The sequence below is a fragment of the Gavia stellata genome, chromosome Z (genome assembly GCF_030936135.1).
Source record: "Gavia stellata isolate bGavSte3 chromosome Z, bGavSte3.hap2, whole genome shotgun sequence".
Taxonomy (NCBI): domain Eukaryota; kingdom Metazoa; phylum Chordata; class Aves; order Gaviiformes; family Gaviidae; genus Gavia; species Gavia stellata.
Window position 1 is genome coordinate 13,404,980 of NC_082637.1, and position 22,828 is coordinate 13,427,807.

General features: G+C 39.2%; 1 protein-coding gene across 1 annotated transcript; it reads right to left on the minus strand.

The window, feature by feature from the left end:
* Positions 1–2,221: 2,221 nt before the first annotated feature.
* On the minus strand, positions 2,222–22,387 carry AMACR (alpha-methylacyl-CoA racemase). Its single transcript, XM_059833834.1, has 5 exons — positions 22,138–22,387; positions 19,722–19,865; positions 16,989–17,149; positions 11,691–11,877; positions 2,222–3,015 (listed from the first exon to the last, which is right to left on the minus strand). Exons 1-5 carry the CDS (start codon positions 22,385–22,387, stop codon positions 2,606–2,608), a joined length of 1,152 nt encoding a protein of 383 aa, XP_059689817.1. The 3' UTR covers positions 2,222–2,605.
* Between the last annotated feature and the right edge of the window lie 441 nt (positions 22,388–22,828).

The window sequence follows — 22,828 nt, forward strand, 5'->3', positions numbered from 1 at the left end:
TCAATGCACTTCACAAAGTTAAGTAAGTGAACCTACCTATTGCCTTAGACTGTTCGTGGCAGATAAAAATCTTGACTGAAGTCTGTCAAACAGCAACTGGTGAATATTTTTTTGTTTCTGCTGTGTGCCACCCTCAATACGACTGATTATATTCTTGGTTTGTGAAAAACAAAGGATATTAGGATCACTTAGGTTTTTTTTAAACAGTCTTACCTGCCAAGATAAGGCCGTAAAAGAAACCTGTAGTGACATACCAAAACTGTACCTTTCAGGTTAGCCACCTGAGTGAGGCAGCTGATCCAACCTATGCTGAATCATAGACTCATAGAATGGTTTGGGTTGGAAGGGACCTTCAAAGATCATCTAGTCCAATCCCCCTGCAATAAGCAGGGACACCTTCAACTAGATCAGGTTGCTCAGAGCCCCATCCAACCTGACCTGGAATGTTTCCAGGGATGGGGCAGCTACCTCCTCTCTGGGCAACCTGTTCCATCCAGTGTTTCACCACCCCCATTGTAAAAAATGTATTCTGTATATCTAGTCTGAATCCACCCTCTTTTAGCTTCAAACCATTACCCCTTGTCCTATCAGTACAGGCCCTGCTAAGAAGTCTGTCCCCATCTTTCTTGCAAGCCCCCTTGAAGTACTGAAAGGCTGCAATAATGTCTCCCCAGAGCCTTCTCTTCTCCAGGCTGAACAGCCCCAACTCTCAGCCTGTCCTCAGAGGAGAGGTGCTCCAGCCCTCTGATCATTTTTGTGGCCCTCCTCTGGACCCGCTCCAACAGGTCCATGTCTCTCCTGTGCTGAGGACTCCAGAGCTGGATGCAGTACTCCAGGTGGGGTCTCACCAGAGCGGAGTAGAGGGGCAGAATCACCTCCCTCGACCTGCTGGCCACCCTTCTTTTGATGCAGTCAGGATATGGTTGGGTTTCTGGGCTGCGAGCGCACATTGCCAGCTCATGTCCACCTTTTCATCTACCAGTACCCCCCAGTGCTTCTCAGCAGGGCTGCTCCCATTCCCTTCATCCCCCAGCCTGTCTCGATACCGGGGGGGTTGCCCTGACCCAGGTGCAGGACCTTGGACTTGGCCCTGTTGAACCTCATGAGGTTCACATGGACCCACTTACTGAGTTTGTCCAGGTCCCTCTGGATGGCATCCCATCCCTCAGGTGAGTCAGCTGCACCCCTCAGCTTGGTGTCATCTGCAAACTTGCTGAGGGAGAGCTCAATACCACTGTCTGTCATTGATGAAGTGATGGTGCACAGTACTGATCCCCATACACACCCCTGACGTTAACCCCAGAAGTTAACATGAGTTTTTAGATTTACTTTAGTGATTTTGGAGTCAAAACTTAGGTGCCCTGGAGATTACATTTGACAAGGTTTTTTGTTCTCCAACATGACCAGACGCATCTGGGACTAAGCAAATTGTCAAATCTTACTGTAAAGGTGTATAATAGTCAGTAATTTACATTAGAGTGATTATCAGCAGGAAACTTAAGACACTTTTCCTGATTGTTTATCTAATTTGTCAGGACCTACTACACAATTCTTGCTTCCAGGCAGGTGTTTATGGAGTAGAATGTAAACGGGTTTTTTTAGAGTAATAATGCTGATATTTTGGCATGACACATGTAAAATGAGCTAAAATATATCTCAGCTTTGGAAGTCTTTGTAAGCAACAAACTAATCTTCAGCAAGGTAAACACTCTGACAAAATTGTCAAAAAAAACCCAACCCCTCATATCAAAATTCCTGACATGTCAGACTAAAGAGAACTGTATTAAGGCCATATAACTATTATTTTTTAAAAGCATAATTTTTTTTTGCCTTGAAGGAGACTGTTTCAAATGATGGTTTAATTTTGAAGGAAATTAAAACCACCATGGAATAACCATGGTTTAAAACCTGTGCAGCTGCCTACCATTTTTCCACAAAGAGAGGAAAGGATTAATACTTGGAAGCTATTTTAAAATAACAAATTCTGTTCTGAAGTGATTTTCTAGGCAAACTGAAATTCCAAATGTAATATAATCAGGAGACTGCAGCAGGAAAATGTAGTCAGGCTATTAAAGAGAATTACTTTATGATAGTAATTCTACAGTGGCACATAAGAAAATAGTATTATTTCGATCATTGTTTTGACAAAAGGCAAATGAATTAATACGACAGAGAAAAAAATCCCTTCTAATCTATAAGTAAACCACACAAATCATTTGTTCAGGAAGAATATAACTATATTTTAAGAGAAGTATTTTCTTCATGTTGTTGCAACATACATTACAAAGCAACGGTGTAACTAAGAATTAAAAGAAACAAACATTTCACAGGATATGGTATTTAAAGAAACATTTTGAGGACTTACAGCTGCTTACTAAGCAAACTGTGTACATCTTCAGAACACAATTTGGTATCATTCTAGACTGCAGATCATCCAGGTACACAAGTACATAACTCCCACTGTCTTCAATTAAATTTACAACTTCAATAATTTAAAAAGTTATTTAAAAGCTATATAATGCAAATATTTTTGCCGTAATTAAATTTTAATGCATAAAAATATATTGTATCAACCTGAAGTTTGTCTGATCTGCATATTTAGAGATTATAAATTAGCTTTTTGTTTACTGAATTCTATTACTTCATCAGAGTAAAGTTTAGTAATCTCTTGCTTAGTAAATCCATATTCTAGCAGTATCTCTTCTGTGTGTTCTCCTATAAAAGGATCTCTTTTAAACGATGGAACAGCAGGGGTCCTTGATAGAAGAGGAGCAGGTCTAGGACTTATCTCTTCCTGATCATTTTTGATAAAAGAACTTCTTTGTTTGTTATGCTGGTGTGAAGCAACATCATCAAAGGATAAAACAGGGGTCACACAGGCATCAGTACCATCAAATATGCTGCACCATTCAGCTTGTGTCTTCTGTGCAAATATGGATGCAAATTTTTTCTTCATTTCGGGCCAGTCAGAGAAACTCAACTGACTGGGGAGTTTATCTGAATCTAGCCCAAGACCTGAAAGGAGAAAAGCAAAGTTTAAATAAGCTATACTACAGTTAAAGTGCTGTCCACAACTAAGTATGTTCCTCAAGAAGCTAATGTTTTGCAGGCAGTCCAACACAGCAGAGCATACTAACTAAAAGTCACTTCAAACTTTATTAGGCTATCTATGATTGATGGGGAGGGAGCAGAAGAATAAAATATTCTATTACTTGCAATTAGACTAAACTGCATCAGCTACAGCCTTTTAACCAAGTACTTATAAGAAATACTCATTTGTATAAACACTTCCTAAGAGCAGCAGCTCCCTAGAGATAACATTTTGTCCTCAGAACATTTTCTATTATAGGTACTGTATTCGCTACCTGGCAGTAGCAACACAAAAATCTGCTGAATGGGTCTTGGACTACAGCAATATACTTATCTCACAGAAGACAGTACATCTGCCAGAGCTGGGCTTCCAGCAGGCTACAGTGTGTCCAACACAATCAAGTTATTTTTATGCCAGAGATGAGAAGAAGATGGTGTGCATGGAGATACCCAGGCTCAATGTGCATGAGGAAGCTCAGCTGCAGATGCCTGCAGGCTAACTGACCTGCTTCTCGACTCCCTCGGTCCAAATGGACTCCAGTAGTGTTTGCTGCTCTCCCCCCTCCAGCACACTTCCCAAGCTCCAACTCTCCACTGCTGCTCTTTTGGAAAAGTGAAACCCATAGCCCTTACACTCACTAACTGTGTAAGAACTCTGCTTCCCAGAAGATCAGTTGCATGGACCACCTAGGTATGCAATACACACATCCTTTCTGAGACAAAAGAGCAGAAGATGGACACACAGGCTATGTACTGAAAATTTCCTGAAGTAGGGAAGTCCTGGGTCCTTCCCTTAACTAAGCACCACCTTTCCTCTCATTGGGGAGTTTACATATCTCCTGTGCAGCCAGTTTCCCATCTGTTTTTGTTCTCATGGATCCTGCTCTCTGCACTCCCTACCCTTCCATTCTCCTACTTCAAGGAGATCCAAGAATTGTTATCACTTCTTGTAGGGTTTATCTCAAAAAGGAGGTAAGAAACAAGAAAGAGAAAAGGCAATTAAACCACACTTTCAAAATGGAGATAGTACAATCAGAGGTACAAACAGTATACTGATATCAAATAGAAATCAGAAGCAGTATATTGAAGGTATATTGAAGGCTGCCCAAACAGTCACATCTTGAAAATCCGGAGCATGAACATAGCAGGAAAAACTCAGAAAAAGCAGGGATAAGAAAGAAGTTAATCTGAGAAATTAGAAAGGCTAGAGAACAACTATCACCATAATGCTTCACAAACAACAAAAAAAGGGAGCTGCTCAGAAAACAACAGCTCTGTATAAAAGGCAGAGAAAATGTGGAGTTCTGCAAACATTTAATTTTGAGCATTCTTTCTTATATCTTTGGATATCTGGTATCAGACTGATGATTTGACTTGCAACGGTTAACAGGCTTGTCTACTAAATGTCTGTTTGCAGGCAGAATTTACACAGAACTCCTCTGATCTTTAGCTGTAGATAGGCAGAAAAAGCTTTCTGTGCCTTCTATTTCTACAGCTTCCTTATCACTGAGAGGGGTGGACATAGAGCTACTGAAACATACAGGGGAGAAGAAAGGAAGATAACGTCCATTCTTCTGCCCTTTAAGTTCCTTCTTTCTGCTCATAATCTCTACTACATGCACTTCTTGGGGTTCATAGCCTCCCCCAAGTTATCATAATATTTAAGAATGTCACTGTTGATCACAAGATTCTTAAATAGTAGCTTTGAAAATGAATAAATCTTTTGAAATCTTAATTTGGTACCACAAAGGAAAACACAGAGAAACTGCCAATCTTCAGACTCAGAAATACAGCCTTGCAGTTGTTCATGTTTAGAAGAAAATCCACACAGTCAAAGACAGAATAAGCATTTTCACATCTTATTAGAGATTCCTATGGGTATCAGGATAAGTATTACTACAAGGTAAACATCAGTCCTTAGTGAGTTACCAAGTCATGTGCACATTAAATCACTAAACTTACAATCTAGTCTTCATAACCATTCATATAATCCTAAAAAAGATCAGCTGAAGATTACTTATACTGGTTGAGCATCCATAATTAAATAGAAGCTAAGAATGCTTTCAAAATTAATTTGATTATTAATCTTCTAGATGTTCTAGATGAACAGTGCTATACAGTTTACTTAAGAACTAGGAGGTGAGGCAAATTTACCTTCCACAGTAAGTAAAGCAAAGTAACAATACACTGAGAGTCTGTTTCAATACATGAAATCTTGTCAATTGGAAACATTGTTTCATAAGTATTTATTTGCTTATTAATTATGGTTTTGGTTCTAGTAGCCAGTCCAACATGAACAGAGCTCTACCATTATCCCATTACACAATTATATTGGAAGATCATACCAGATGGAAAGTTGGCTGAACCTAACTGTACATGGTCTAGCAAAATAGAACAATATGCAGAACCTGGAATTTAGTATTACATGCTCATTTTCCGTTGACCACTGAAGACTTCAACTTTAAATAGCATGAACTGACAGCAGTTACGCACTACAGCTTCTCATTTTCCAGCCTGTACTAACCATTTGTGGTGCAGACGAACACCATCACAGCAGGAGCGACTGAGTCAACAAGGAAACAATTACACAGCACAGAATTGTTTGGGATACCACAGGATGACAGATTTCACCCAACATAATCAAAAGCAAAGTATCTTTTACACAGAGTATCTGGTAAAGCAATCACAACTTGTTTCCAAGTTTTTTTGTTCAAAATTTCATCTAGGGATTTTTGTTTAGAAAAGCCCAGTAACCTACCCCAGTAGAGCTTTAAAACAATGATTTTTGAAAAATGAAAACTTAAGTCTCCTTATAATGGTATAGCTTGAAGTGTCCTTTAAATGCTATAGCTTTATTGACGTATATTGGCATGTCATTTATTAATGCAACAAATTGAAATCTCTATTTCTACAGAACTTGAGACAAACTGTAGTAAAATTAGGCACCTATTTCAAGGGAGTGAAAACAGTAAAATTCATTAGATAAATCAGCGAAGTTGCTTTGGTGTGTTGTAAATAAACCGTTTCTTATAGCATTTCAGCCATTCTATTTTAAAAGACTATTTAGGATCCCAAGCAGAGCTTTGTCCAGGATTTTCTTGTTTCAACTTGCTGATTTTCTTTTCAAAATTGTATGTTCATAGCACAGTAATTTTGAAATTATGTTGCCACAACATGACTGAATAGAACTATCTAGTATGGGAATCCTTCATTTTGGCCCAAACTACAGCCATAAGTTGTATGCCATTGCTCTCTCTCTAAATATAATTCATTCTTACTCTGAGAGGGAATAGAACTTTAGAATATTCCAAGATAGTAGTGAATTTTCATTAAAGTAACCATGTAAAGTTTTTTCTCTACTCAAAGTTTCTGAAACTAAATAATTTTTTAGAAAGTGACAGTTCAGAAAAAGGTTGATCAGGCCCAGAGTACTACCAGAGTGTTGCTGCAAATGCATCCATAGCTGTACTCCAAGTTTACATATTTAATTACCACAGTTGCAAATCAAATGTTCTGGTGCAGCAAGAACCTGGCCCTCTACAGTATTTGTACAATGTTTAAGGCTTATCATGATAAGCAAATTCAAATAAAACATAACATTATGTGTAACTGAGGGTGTCTAAAATGTAGTGAGGAAACTGTTCGTCCACCTTGCACATCTTAATAACAATGTATTGAATTCAGTACATTAGCAGATTTTTAATACAGTACACAATACTTTACAATCACAAAATGGAGAGCCCTGTGGAAATCCTTCATAATGATGTAAACTATGTTTTTCAAGTGCTTCCTAATTTTTTTCCTTCTTTTTAAATAGAAGTCACACAATGTAGGAGTATCGAAGTAGCAGGAAAGGAGTACTATCAAATACATGTTCAGAACTTTAGTTACTGTTAGTGCTTTTCACATCAATGTAAGTTAACACTGAGTTCACCTTATGTAACCGAGTTTACACTACATAACACAGAATCAAATCTTTACTCTCACCTGATATAAAAAATGTACTGTGTTACGCACGCCACTTGTAGCCTGGTTAGAGCAATACTAAGCACATACTGCTAAAAAACAAGAGAAACCTGCAGAAGCAATTTACTGGTGTATTTGAATAGATTCTGTCTCATTCTGTCAAAACATTGAGACTTAACATTAGTAGCACGTTTCTTACATCAGATTTTTCCTAAGATGCAAAGACATTTTAGCTATTTATTTGCTGACTTTGGTAGTAATCAAATTAATATAAGCAAAAGGATTACAGCATGTTTGTTAACAGCAAATAGTCTACAGTGAGCCCAGAATACAACTCCTAATACTACAGCTACTACAGCAATTATTTACTGTATCTATTTTATATAGCTTCAGTTTTTCATATAACCTTTTTTTCAAAATTCATAAATTTGTGGTAAGTAGAAATTGAATCTTCCCTGCCAAGCACAATCTACAAAGCCAACAATCTTCTCGAACTAAGATGCTGTATTTTCTTAAACTTACTTAGTTTCCCTTGCAGACCCCTTAAGAACTTTCCTTGCCATGTCATTGGCTGCACTCTGGTCCAGCACTGGGTTCCTAATTCTGGAGGGAAATGCTGAAGTGAACAAAAACCAAAAGGAAATAGTTTCACTTCGGCTAACCAGAATTCTGTGAGCAGTGACAAATGGTTTAGAAATCATGTTCCTTTCTCAAGTCTGCAATCTTTAAATCTCCAGCTTTTACATCTGCAACACCCATGTCCTTATGTTCTCATTATATAGGCGTGGCAAAAGTTATCTACTCTCTGAATATAGACAGAGAGACATAAAGTGGCTTTTGAATGCATTTTATCTGGAACAGCAGCAAATTGTTCACGGGCAGAACTGACCAGAATTATGGGGAAAAAAGTATGAAATAAAATTATGGGAATTGTAACTGGAACATACCATTTTAAAACTACTTCAAAGCAGGGAATTAATGCCTGGAACAGACGATGCAGCCTAAGTCAAAGGAAAAGACGATGCAGACTAAGTCAAAGCTCCTTGGATTTGTGAAAGAGCAATACAATTCTCACAAGCAGCTTTTTCTTCCCTATAACATTCAAGGGCTTAAATTCTGAACTGAATTTCTGCAATAGATATCCCAGAAAGGAAAAAATCCCTCAGCCACAAGAAAGATCTGTTGTTCTACTTTAGTACACTATTGCTTCAGAAAGCTTGCAATCATAACTAGTGAAGGGGATAAGTATACGTGCAAATCTGACCAATTCATAACATGCACCTAAAATACAATGAAGAAAGACCACCTATTTTAAATGCAATATTGTGAAAAAATCTTGAGTTCGGTCTGATACTTTAAACAACACACTTTTACAAAATTAACAACGAAAAACTATTGACTGTAAACAAGCAAAGACTGTGATACAATTAAAGGCAAAAAGCAAAATTTCCTTAGAAGACTGAAGTCTGTATGTTGGATTTTTAAAATATGGCAGAAACAGACAAACACAGGCACAGCTATGATTACAGTTGTCTACTTACAAACAGATGCACCGGTTCTTTCCTGCTGGAATAACTATTTTTGAAACTTCAGCTGTTAAAATCAAGCCATTTCTATGCATTGTATGCGTAAGAAATAATTCCAAACATGAAAATAAAGTTGTCCAATGTGGGTGCCCCAATACAGGCAGATGAATTCATAGTTGCTGCTCCAACTTTATGCTCTAAATTTCTGAGAAACAACTAAGAGGAAAACAGATAATTTTAGCATTTTCCTCAGTAAAGAGTTATTTAGATAAGACAGAGACTGGTCAGTGATGATGTTGTATCGCCTGACCACTAGATTCATCCATCAGAGGCTTCTTTCTAGATAAGCTGGCTGGCTGAGAGAGAAAAGCCTGAGTCTTGCCCTGTAGCAATGATCAATACAAGAAGCCTGGAGTGTCCAGCTAAGGTTCACTGAGAAGAAGAGTGACAAACAAGACCAGACTCCATTACAGAATTTGTTTTCTTTTTGAACAAATATAGAGTCCATCCTACTCCAGTAGCTTAAAAGTAAGTGCTATTCAACTTAATCTTTAGAGAATAATAAAATACTGCAGCCATGAATACTGTGGGCCAGTGTTTGATCACTTAAACCAAACACATGGGTATTTGTGTAAGCAGCTTTATTCTTTTCTTTTTTCCTTTGTATTTAATACAGGCATTCTCCCTGAAGACATGTATTGGAATTCCAAATTCCCTAACTTCCAGAGCAAAGGCTTACATTTTACTTTGATAACATTTTATATTTATTTTTGTTCTCCAATTCAATTTGTTGCAAAAAAAAAATCTCAAGGGATCAGATGAGAATAACATTTCAAAGAACTGCAAAGTGTGGAATAACCAACTATACTTTCTTTTTCAGGATTGAGTAGCTTAGAACTGGAGTTCGCAAACAAGTTATTCTCAGGACAATGATGGACAAAGTACCAGCTTCTTCAGCCAAGAACATGGCTCTTCCAAACTTGATGTCTGATCTGGGGGCAGCACATAATGCTGGACATGCCCCTGAGTCACTCCAGAAGCCTGCCTTATGCACTTCATGTATCAGCATGTACCAATTTGGATATTCTACACAACTGCATAAGCTACACAGAGAAGCAGCCATTTGCAGCCACAGATGTGCAAGAACTTTGGGAGCACCACAGGTTGCAAGAGAACAAAGCCAAAGCGTACAGAACAAGATCTCTCTCTGGGATCCTACTCAAAGGCATACCCCACCTTACAACCCCATACCTTCGTTTCATCTTACCATGGTCCTGAATTTCAAAAAAAACTCCTGGAATCACAAGCCCTAGCACTGACTACGCTCTTGCTAGCACAACGGGGCTGACTGGGGCTCAGCTGGCAGTAACTGCCTGTGAGAGGAATTGTCATGGTTTAACCCCAGCTGGCAACTAAGCACCACACAGCCGCTCCCTCACTCCCCATCTCCCCAGTGGGATGTCAGGAGAACTGGAAAGGTAAAAGTGAGAAAAACTCGTGGGTTGAGATAAAAAACGTTTAATAATCACAAACAAATACTAATAATGAAAAAAACTGTAAGGAGAAGAGGGAGAAAAAATAACAAAGAAAGAGGAAAATAAAACCCAAGAAAGACAAGTGATGCAAATGAGAACAATTGCTCACAATCAACTGACCAATGCCCAGACAGTCCCCAAGCACTGGCTCCCTGGCCAACCTCCCCTCCAGTTTTACTGCTAAACATCATGTCATGCGGAATGGAATATCCCTCTAGTCAGCTGGGGTCAGCTGTCCCAGCTGTGTCCCCTCCCAGCTTCTTGTGCACCTCCAACCTATTCACTGGCGGGGCAGTGTGAGGAGCAGAAAAGCCCTTGATGCTGTGTAAGCACTGCTTAGCAGCAACTAAAACATCAGTGTGTCATCAACACTATTTTCACCACAAGTCCAAAACATAGCCCCATACAAGCTACTGCGAAGAAATTTAACTCTTTCCCAGCCAAAACCAGTACAGGTATCCATGTTACAATTCAAGGATTAATCAGTGGGGAGAGACTGAGCAAGAACAAGCAACTACTCCACTGCAACCCTCACTCAAAGATTTACCACATGTAAGTCATGCCTGTACAAAAGTGATTCACATAACAATGGGTACACCCACCATAGGTCTATCCTTTGTTGGTATTCCTTATACTCATTAAGCAAAACTAAAATCAGATTGAGAACTTTTTATACCCTTCATATACAGAATAATGGAAAGAGAATAAATACCAAATTATTTTGTGAATTTTTCATATTTTCATAAATTCTGTATGGAAAGCATAGCAATCTACCAAAGGAGCACAACAGAAGACATTATTTTTAAATTAAATAACCAGTAAGAAGCTAAAAGCACATCTGATCAAAAGCTTGAAGTACACAAACAGTTCAAAGGTAAAGAAGCACCTGCAAATTTCTGTTTTAACTTCACACAATTATTTTGCATGACCCATTCTAATTTCTCAAACAGATAAACCATATTTTATAGTCATATTTAAAAAGTCTTCAGTCAAATATAAAAATTATATCCATAGCTGGACCCTAAAAGTACTCTGAAATTGTGTGGTGGAAATTAATTTATAAAGCTGACTTTGCTTCTAGAAAAATTCCGTTCTATGAAGAAATACTATGAACTACTTCCAATGAACATTCATTTCTGAAACAATTTTAATAGTTTCTTTTTTTAAAAAAATATAGCACAAATAACTGAAATAGCTTGAAATTTTATTTGCAATAACAAAGAATTAGGTCTCCTTTTAAAAGCATATTCACAATCCCTTGAAAGAAGTGGTTTCCAGAAATAGTTTAGTGCTCCAGCCACATCACAGACTACCATTACCATAATTCCAGAAGAAAACCTGTAACTTAAGTGTAGTTTCTGAGGGTAAGATGAAGAAGGGATGAAAAAGAAAGAAATCAATTGCTGGAAGAAGAAAGTCAATGAAACTGCTACACTACTACCCAGTTAGTTTCGAGAAGTGTTTTGCTTTAACAAAGAAATCAACATAACCAATGTAATTAATCAAATTAAGTATCAAATAATTCATTCAATCATGCTTTGGTGATGTGAAAGAACTGCTCCAAGCTACTTACCCTTTATTAACTGCTCATAGAATTGAGGCTCAATGGCACCAACAGCCATGAATTTTCCATCGGAGGTCTTGTAGGTTTCATAAAAAGGTGCACCGCTATCTAGCAGGTTCTCACCTCGAGGTCTGTTCCAAAGTCCCAAATTTTGTGATTTCCACAGGAAAGAACTTAGGTATGCTACTCCTTCTACCTTGAAGAATTACAGGAAAAAGTAACAGCTTCAGTAAATTAGTTGGCATGTTACCTTAATTCTACATAAAATAAACCAGCAAAAAACTACTACCAGTTCTGTCCTTTGTTAAGATTTTTAATGACAAAACCTCTGGCAAGCAGTTTAATTTCTTAAAAATTTAAATTACTGTTTATATTGCATATGTCAAATAATCTAGAATTAGAAAATAAGAATGCACATAAATGTAATAATGCAGCTTCAGGTGGATAACACACTTCCAATACACAAAGTTTCCTCATTTAGCAAGTTTATAATCATTAGGAGTTCACAAAGAGAATGTAAGTAATTTTAGGTGATGGGACAAGATTCTTGGCTCTGCAGAACATTAAGTATCTGACAGCCGTGAAGACTTTTAAACCTCTAGAAATCAAGATGCCTATACCAGTCCTGTAAGTATCAGATTTTTATCTCAACATTAACTTATTTGAATTTACTGATTATGATAAGACTGCTATTTTTAGAAGAAAACTGGAAGGAAATTCAAGGCTAAAGCTCTATTATACCATGGGAACCGGGAAGTTCTTCTCTATCACTAAGTTAAAGCAAAAGTTACTCTCCCACTCTCATCCCTGGCAGGTACATAGACATAGCAAGGCAATGTCTAAATAGGCAAGTGTCTGATGAATACAGCCCTAGAAAACATGACTAATCCTGTTTCAACTTGCTCCTTAAAATTTTAGCTATGTGGAGTACAACCAGATGAAAATTCAGTTTGTTCAGCCTTTCAATAATTGTCAAGGTTGTATCAGTCTTTCCAAGCAAAATCACATCCTACAGTTTTGCTCACCAGCAGAATGCATTTTCTTCCAACTGCATTAGAAAAACTGTAAAAGAAGATGAGGCAGTAACAGTATCTGGCCAGAAACATTCCAGTGGAACAGAAAAAAACCTGAGCTGTATAATTTTAAGTATCATTTTGATTCATGCATTTTCAGCTATGTAAAAATTAACCTAATATTGTCGATAAAGAAAAGCACAGAGATTGTACCAAAATAAAAGGCTACTGAATTTCCGTGTAAAAGATCTGTTCGTTTCTACCTTCCTAAGCAAGAATTTAAAACATGCAAATCTTTGAAGTAGGCAGTCATGAATGCTTTTTCATTTAATGTGTATTACTTGGTCTCCTTCTCAAGTACCTGCCACAAGGACAGGAATACTTCTGTCCTACTTGTCATATGTTAAAGTTAATTAAAGTACTTTCATATGAGAAAATAGTGTATACCTTCATCTACATGTTTGCAAAATGATTGCAAGGATATCAAAATAGTGTTTGCTTTACTAATTATCTGATCTTGCACTGCTCATATTAACAAAAAAATACACAAAAACATTGGAAGTAAGGATAACAATAGATGGGGATAATAATAAAATAAGCTCTAACTGCAAATTAGATTTTGGTGCTGACAGAACTACTTACAATACCTACATACAGTGCTACTTACCCTAGAAACACTTAAAATACAATAGCACAGCTGTTTTGGACTGGTATAGGGAGTTTAGAATATCCCTGGCTGGACAGCTGGACTGCCTGAGGCTCACTGCAATTCAGAGACAAGTAAAAATGTGTCTAACATCTGCACCAAACCTCCAAAGTCATGCTGAAATAACACCACACACACACTAATGTGGTTGCTTTCTTTTAAAACATGAAAAGGACAATATGGGGAGAGTCCACTTAAGCCTAATTGCAGAATGATTACACCAACAGTTATGTGTTTCACTTAATGGCTCCCTCATGCTAGAAGCATCAGCAGTTTCTGAAGCAGGGACAAGAATCCAGAGGCACCACCCCCCTGGGTGACCTGTCTGCTCCGCAAGTCTTCTGTTCCTTCTGCAGAGTGAAACAGTTCAAACAAAACTGAGAATGAATCCACACCAACCTAATCTTTATCCTCATGACTGATGAATGCCTCTAGGATGTGGGAGTTTTGGTTTTGAATACCTCCAGGCTGAGAAAAACCTGAAACCTCCATCTTCTGTTGGACAGCTAAATGCTCTTGCCATGAGACTATTATGCAAGTGATCACGACCACCATCCTCCCCTGTGGCTGTCTTTTCACATAGAGTGAGTCATGCTTGGTCAGATGCCTACCATCAGCAGAAGGCTCTGTGTCTGAATTTGGAGTGAACCTGAAGTGTGGCCCTGGCTCACATGCCTCTATTCCGGTGTGGTGCAAGACTGCAGAGGTACAATTGTGCCTACCACCTACGGTATCATATCGTGGTGTCCACTCCACATCCTGCTCAGCACATGGGAACTACCAGTCTCACTTTAAGATACCTATGATCCCTATAGAGTCGATGAGAAGAGACAGCAACTAACATGAATCAATTCAGACCAGGCATTTAATTCTTCTGAGGTAGACAGCTTCAAATGCAGGACCCAGTGTCTACTTTTTACACAGCACAATAACACTGGACAGTGCGAACAGGTGATGCAAATCTAGCCCTTGGCCTGATCCTCTCTACCCTCTTTTCACATCAGTTTAGTTTCACTAACTAGAGAAGTTCCTCATGTGTATATTACTGATCATAAGAATGCTCCCAAGCCATTTTTCAGCTTTAAGCATAGTAATGGGAAATAAGATAAATAACAAAAAAAGAAAACAACAAATCCTCCTATCACAGAAATTCGGATCTCAATCTAGAATTACTAACCTCAAAGACAAGAAATAATTATTTTTTTTAGGTTACTTCAGAAAAATAGACATTGCAATACAAGAAAAAAACCAAACAAGTGGTCAGTAAAACAATCCATGAAGTAAGATGAAAACTTACTAAAATTAATCCTGAGGACAAAAATCTGCTAAAAAAGAAATTAATTTTCCCTCTTCTACCATAGAAAATTCCACCATGTGTCGGTCATTAACATACTCAGACTACCTAAACTGTACAACAACTGAAGTAATAGGCCTATTAAACAAAAAAGAATGTTAAAATGACAGCTGAAATGCTGCAGTATTGTGATTTTTAAAATGTCTACTTCCACTAAACAAACTTAGATATAAAAACAGGCTCGTCAACCCAGTCTATTTAACTGTCTTTGCTGTTGATGATGCATCTATGTTTTTCATCAACTGTCTCACTGAAAGTCTGTTCAAGTGGAAGGAACATAACAAAATGCCAGGTAAAGTACATCCAGTGATACTGGACAATATTCCAGCCATTTCACAGGACTACAGGAAGTTCAGCAGGGAACTGTAAATTCCGCAATTATAATGAGACAAGAAAAAAATTGCAAGAGAGAAGTTTTGAGGGCTTAAAAAAACCCACAAAAAACCACAACACATTCCATTCCCAATGAGCCAGAGATCTCATTAGGTCATTAGTGGACTTACATTGATTCTTCTCGTAACAAATTCTTTCAATGACTTAAAGTACCAATAGTGAAAATAAGGTAATACTCCAAACTACAAGAAATATCCTTTTAAATATTTGAAGACTTGTCACAATTCTCCACAGTTTTTGCTTCACAAATACACAAACTCCTTCAATTTTCCTTTGCAGGTCATGTTTTTAGACTCACATCATTTTTGTTGTGTTTCTCATACTTCCTCAAATTGGTCATTTTTTTTGGAAGATGATGGCCAGTGTCAGAAACAGTATTTTCCTGAGGCCTTTTAAATGTTGAATAGATTAGAAGAATTACTTCAGAAACTTTGCTGGCTCTATTTCCTGTTTATGCATGTAATACAGTGTGTGTGTGTTTTACAACAGCATGATATTGTTGACTCATGTTCAGCTTGTGACTACTACAAACCCCCAGGATTGTACTTTAGCCAATTGTTCTCACACTGCATTTGTGCAGCTAATTGTTTCTGCGTAAGAGAACTACAGAGCAGTAGTCTCCATGAATTTCAGCCAATTCTTTTCAGGTCATTTCTCCAATTTGAAAAGGTCATTTTCAATTCTAATCCAAGTGTCCAACATACTTGTAGTTCTTCCCACATGCATATCATTTGTAAATTTACTAAACACAATTGCTCAACCATCATTCAGCTTATTGGAGAAAACACTGAAAAAAACCCAACAGACATCTGTAGAACTCCAGTTGATAAGTTTTTCATTTTGACAATCAACTACTAATAACTATTGTTGGGGTAAAAACATTAGACCAGTTTTGCACTGACCCCATGGAATTTTCATCTAGACCGTAATGCCGTGGGCTGCTTCTGGGAGTGTCATGTGAATTTGTCAAAAACTTACTCAAGTCAAGACAGCTAACATCTCTTGCTATTCTCCTATCTTCAAGACCTCTTCAACAAACGCATTTTTTTCAATTAAAATAATTTTTTTCAATTTATATTTAAGTCCAAATCATAGCCTTCACTGTATCATACCACCTCAAAGGGAGGTCAAATTTTAATTGCAGTGCTCTTTAAAAACAGAAAAAGAGAGAAACAAAACACCCGCAGATAATACAGTTTTCAAGGATAAACGTAAATTCCTCTGTATGTAAGTGGGTGGCCTTGCAGTGAAAAAATCCATAGTGTTCATTATTAAGCTAATTTAGCCTTTCATTTATTTCACAGCACATTAACGCAACGTGTTTGCAATTGACTTCTTGGCAATAATCCATGGCAGTGTAATTATTCAAAGGAACAGTGCTTCTAATAGGACATGACCTGTCACAAATTCATAAGCCGATGTATCTTGGATAAAGCTAATGCAATTCTTTATTATACTGGGATCATCATTTTTGCTCTTATGCATGATGTTAATTGTTTATTATATACCCTATTTCCATTCACCAAATTTACTCATCAAATATATACATCTAATATTTTGTGAAGAAGACAGACTGGTAAAAGGAAAGAGAGGGAATATCACAGGGGAAAGCTGCAGTATATGTCCCATGTCATAAGGATGTTATGGCAATGGTGATACATGAAAACTGCTTGCACGTGAAGGAATAGTCATTTTATGAGTTTACTTACTTTCCCTTTCCCAAGTTCTCAATTTTAAACCTTACGAATAGCTCCAATTTCCTCCCTTTTACAGACTTAGAGTAGGAAAACACCCAAACAAGCAAACCTAAGAAAACCCACATTCCTTGAGACCAAACTTACCATACTTGCATCAACAATCTGCCCTTTGCCAGATTTGGTGCGTTCAAAAAGGGCTGTAACAATGCCCATTGCGCACATGACACCTCCACCAGCAAAATCAGCCAGAAGATTTATGGGTGCATAAGGATTTTCACCTTTTCTACCCAGCTTTGACAACACACCTGGCAGTACAGCAAACAAAGCAAACATAAGTATAAGATTAATTATAAACATTCATTTCTACATTTCTACAATTACAGTTTCATTCTTTTCAACCTATGCAAGTGAACAAGGGATAAAGCAAACTTCTGCCAACGGTTTTCTGTCTCTAGTCAGCTGTGTCTTAGCAAATAGTTACTCGTTAATTCACAAAAGAATAGACTATATGAAATCATATTAGAGAAGATGCATTTAATTAAAGAGATTAATAAAAGTCTCACAGATTAACCATTGATAATTTGACTATATAGGCACAAAATCTCCTGCAAAAAACCTTATGTGCAATGATTCTATATTAGTACTTTGTAAATGCATAGAACCTCAACCGTAAGAATTCAATAGGCATTATGAACATGTCTCAAAGCAATTTTGGTAAATTGTTCTTCTCTGAATCTTTTAAAGTAAAAATGCAGATGTACAGTCTTCTATGCACAAACCCCATGAATTAATAATTGTAACAAAGGTTTTCTCACTGGCAACTGCACTTCGTCCTATCCTCCCTCTTCAACTATGTTTGGAAAGAAAAAGGTTGTGTATATATGGAATGGGTGAATAACACAAAAAGATTACCTCTGATTGCATGCAACATAGACACAGGGAACCTATGTTTATGTCAGCAATTAAGCAGAAATGAAAGGGAATAGAGAAAAGGCTAAGTCACTTTACTTCAGATGGAGCTTTGAATCTGCTAGCTTTTCTCTGCCATTCTGAATAACCCCTTTACCGTCACCTTACTCTGTAGTTCTCTCATAGCAATTCCCTTCAGGCAAGCAAGAAACTGCAGTATGATCATCTCTCTTCTATGCCTGTAGCCTAAAGTCTGAAACTTGCAGCATACATGGTCAAAATTTGCTGAGAACTGCCTGATTCTGATGCACTGTTTAGTTAGCTAATGGTCTAATGTACTTCCTAAGCGCAAGCAACTGAGTGCACAGTATAAAGAAGTTTCCAAAGCCTGTAGTGCAAGCCCTGCCGCTGACTAAAACCTCACTTTTAACAGTCTAAAGGTCGTCACAGGCACCAGCAGATTAACATATTAACTTACACCTGGAGTTTCTAGTGCAAGCCATTTTTTAGTTAAAGAAAGCCAAAGCTCATCAGGAAAATACTCAGACTATGAGATCTAATTTTTGAGGAATGATACATCCCAAAGACTTTGTCATGTTTCCTTTAAATGGGCAGAAAAACTTGACCAGTGAAATTTTAAGCAAAATTATTTAATTTTAGGAAGATAGCACTAACCAAAATACTACTGATTAAATCAGCTCCAGAGAAAAAAACACTTTTTGTAAACAGTAAGTACTACAATCTAAGGTAGCAATAGACTATACTGTTTCTGTACTGACTCTTTCCCTATGCTAACAACAAATGTAATACTTTGAAATCATCTGGACATGCAGTCAGAAGTGCTTCAAACAAGGCATCCTTTCTCGACTCTTTTTTATTCTCTGACAATCTTACATAATGAGAGAAGACTGAACCCATTCCTGAAGAAACTTAATTCCACAACACAATGACTCCCCATAGTAGGTGATACTGGATCACCACATTTGCAGTGCCTCTGCTCTGATCCTTTGCTGAGGCTAAAAGAAACGCTTTTTCCAGTGGGAAGCCAAGAAGTGTTGGGCCTCTTTGTCTCCTCCCTCACAGGCTAGAAGCAGCAGAGACAGAAGCAGTAGGCGGGGCGATGCATGACACACTGACTGCTACCACCAGAGTTGAGTAATTTTGTTATTGTTTGTTACTGCATACTTGTAGAAACGTGACACTTAAAACCAGCATACCGTCTACAATATCTTAAGGAAACATTGCATTGCCGCTTTATTTTAAGCCTACTTTCCTTTAGGCTGGTACCAACGGAGAGATATTTATAACAGAAAAGCACAAGAGCTCAAATGGCTTAGGCTGCCTAGTTTTTCTTTGCTCAAAAAACACTGCTCGCAAACACGCAAAATAACCTGCAGCCCTTTTGGGATTATAAGCATACGGATTTTCTAGGAGAGAGGCCCTGAAGAAAGACAAAAATGCATAGAAACTTCAGTCCTCTCTTCAAAGATAAAAGCTTTATTCAGATAAAATAGCACAAAGGAAGAAAATACCATACAGCCTGAGAAGACGCGCTGATCCAGCCTAACAGCTCACTGCTGCTGCTAAAATGAACAGCCTGTCCAGCCCATGTTCCCTCCTTTCTTGTGCTGACTTTTTATGTTTATTGGATCCCTTAATAAACTGCTTCACCTCAATAACCTGGCAGAAAAACATCCTCATTTCTTCTGGCCATTTTGACTTGTAAGGGAGCTTACAGAGGGGTTAAGCAAGTGCCAGAGCTGACTGGAGAGAAAGGAGCAGAGAGAAGCACATGGAAAGAGAAGGAAACCCTCCTTTCACTGACAGAGATGCTTCAGATCTGCTCAGCTGCTTCATCAAACTGCACCTCAGGTAATTTGAGATATCTGCAATAACCTTTCAATAAATTCTTGAGTCTTGACTTAAGGGGAAAAAAAACCTTATTTGACAGGAAATTTTACAGCCAACCTGTTAAAGCCAAATAATTGATGTCATGACCTGCAGACTTGGCATATGTTCCTGTCTGGCCAAATCCAGTAAGTCTAGCATAGATGAGTCTGGGATTCTCTTGTAGAAGGACCTCCGGACCAAGCCCAAGTTTTTCCATGACACCTTAAAAAGACAAAGGCACAGAATCTTAATTCATGTTTATTTTTAATAAGACTCAAAATATACATGGTTCAAAGTTAAATTATACAACAACAGAACTGAATTGCAATTATGAAGTAATACATTCTAATTCAGTATCCATATTACAATGTGAACAGCCAGAATGTTATAAATTACCAACACACTGCATAGATTTTGAATACAAGCCAATTAAGTGGAAATTAAGCTTTAGGGTCCCTTTTTTTTTTTCCCCCAGCTTTTTTTCCTGTTTTACTTCCCCAAAAGATTGCCAGACAGTTTTCTGTAATCCATGCACTGTTGAATGAGAGAGAAAGCTACCAAAGGCTTGTTAAAAAGAAACAAACAAAAAAAAGGATTAATAAACTCTTATGTTTTCCACATCAAAATGACCTGAAGTTGCTTCCATCTTTTACTGGAATATACTTTCCTCACTGTATTAGCCTCTCAGTACTCTGTGTGTTCCTGTATCTTTTAACTTACTGATGTGAATGGACCATGCCACTATTCCACAAGTGATTTGCAACAACTGCACAAAAGAAAATGTGTTATTTTGTAATGCAGAGAATAAGGAACTTCTAGAAATCAATGAAATGTAAGTTTGGTCAGCATGGGTTTACAGTAATTGAGGCTAAAATTTTGATCTTGCAGTTCTAAAATAGTACTTTTAAAAGAAGCAAATTCAAGTTGCAAATAAATGATATATTTTTATTGGCTCAGTGCAGCTTGGTCAGACTATGCCCTGTAATCTATACTGGCAGAATCAGGGATAACAGAACTTCAGTGCCTATTCCGCCCCAGAATCTATTATTGCAACTTGCTTCACAGACTTGATTTATTGCTAAATCTTCAAATTCCTTAAGATCTATTTCTGTTGTACTACTTACTGGGCAGTGACAAGTGATTAATGCCAAGGAAAAAGCAGTGAAATTTGGTAAAGAACAAGATTTTCAAAAGCACAAGTGAGAACTGGATGCCAAATAATCCCTGGCATTACAAAGTCATTGTTGGAAGGTCATGTGTGTTTACAGAAACTCTCCTCTCACTTGGGCCCTCATCTTCTCATTGGTTCACTCCAGCTTCATGCTGGATCACAGATTTGCCTAGTTCAGTTACAGGCCCATAAAACCTAATGTCTAGTTACAAAATTACCTGCATTTCCAGATTAAAAAAAACCCAAACAAGTGCCTATAAAACCAAAGAAACCAGAAATTTCCATGATAAAAAAAATCCCACTAGAAAACAGGAAACTAGCTACAATGAAAAATGGAATTTAATGTCTTAATTTTGTTTGCACAGCTTCTGAGGAACAAGACAAATAATTCTTGAGGTTAAAAGCACCACAACCATAAACCCCTGTTTTCAGAATGAAAAGCATTATCTGTGACACAGGATATGTAAGCCTGTTTATGGTGTGTGATGTTTAACTGATACAGCCATCCATTTCTAAACTGACTACAGAAACCCCAAAATGCTTCAGCTAGCTCCTCACTGGAGCATGATCATAGATTCATAGAATGGTTTGAGTTGGAAGGGACCTTTAAAGGTCATCTAGTCCAACCGCCCTGCAATGAGCAGGGCCATCTGCAACTACATCAGGTTGCTGAAAGCCCTGTCCAACCTGACCTTGATGATACTCTTCGTAACAAAACAGTATCCTCAAGGAACAGCAGGGATCCTGAAATAGCCCATGCATTAGCATCGGATGAGTGCCTGCGTATGGTTTATGAACGACGGGAGCATGTTTGATCTGTTGTCTCCAGAGGAATCATAAGCTCTGAGACTTAGACCACTATCTGCTACATCTTACCCACACGCTAACCTTACAAATCTGAGTTCAATTACACCAACAGGCCTGAAAATCACTGCAGGACTGATGCAGAAGCTCACGCATGATTCCTCGGCTCAGACATCCTCCGCTGCTGTCCAGCGTCTCAGTCAGTGGGGCAAGACCCTGCCTGAGCACCTTCCACGGCTTCTTCCCTGTGGTGCTGCAGGGCTGCTGCACTTCACAAAGCGTTTTTCACCCAGTCACGCGAAAGAAACCCCCAGAAGCCATTTCCTTCCCACGACGCATTTCAAGAGGCCACAGACTGACAGGAGTCCCCTCAGCACCGCACCCCATGGCCCTTCAACTGCCACGCGCGCACCCCACCTCCCGCTTACACCACACCACTTCCGTGAGGCTGCTCCCATGCCCGGCCGCACCGCTCCCCCAGCCCTCCGCCGGAGCCCCCCAAGGCCGCCCCCGCCTCACCGTGGCGGAAGGGCTCGATGAGCACGTCCGCGCCACAGCACAGCCGCCTCAGCACCGCCGCGCCGGGGGGTCGCTTGAGGTCGAGCGCCAAGGAGCGCTTGCCGCGGCCCTGCACGTCGGTGGTCACGGCGGAGCGGGATATCCGGTCCACCCGCACCACCTGGGCCCCGAAGTCGGCGAGGATCATGCCGCAGAGCGGCGCCGGCGCCAGGCCGGCCAGCTCCAGCACCCGCACCCCGCTCAGCGCCATGGCTGCCGCCGCCTGCCGAGCGCCGAGCCATCGATCCCCGCCGCCTCTTTAAAGGCCGCCCGCGCCGCGGCGGTTCCGGTGACGGGCCGAGCGCCTCCCGCTCGCGGAGGTGCCCCGGGCGGAGCGGGCCGTGTGACCGCGCGCCTGCCCCCTTTTCCTTGGCTTTAAGCTCCGAGGCCTGAGGCGGCTGGTGTGGCCCCGCGCTTGCGGAAACAGCCTGTGTTTCGTCACGGTCGCCCGCGGCTGCGTCTCCTCAGCAGCGGACTTCCCCGGGTTAACAGCGAGCGTCGCCCCGTCTCCCCTCCGCAGCTGGGTTTTAGTCAGGAGATGGGCATTCCCTTGCTGCTGGGGGTCGGTCAGACTGCAAAGAGTGTGAAAGCCAACACCCCGTTTTCGGAAAACCTCCCCGCCGTCAGAGCCGTCGTGTTTCACAGGGCGGCT

What these genes read in the sequence shown, in the direction of transcription:
- AMACR (XM_059833834.1), bottom strand. Translation starts at nt 22,387, where the DNA reads ATGGCGCTGAGCGGGGTGCGGGTGCTGGAGCTGGCCGGCCTGGCGCCG. An exon ending in AGATTGTTGATGCAAGTATG is followed by an intron (nt 11,878 to 16,988) that starts GTAAGTTTGGTC and finishes TAATTCTTCAAG; the next exon opens with GTAGAAGGAGTAGCATACCT. An exon ending in CTATGAGCAGTTAATAAAGG is followed by an intron (nt 3,016 to 11,690) that starts GTAAGTAGCTTG and finishes TTCTCCTTTCAG; the next exon opens with GTCTTGGGCTAGATTCAGAT.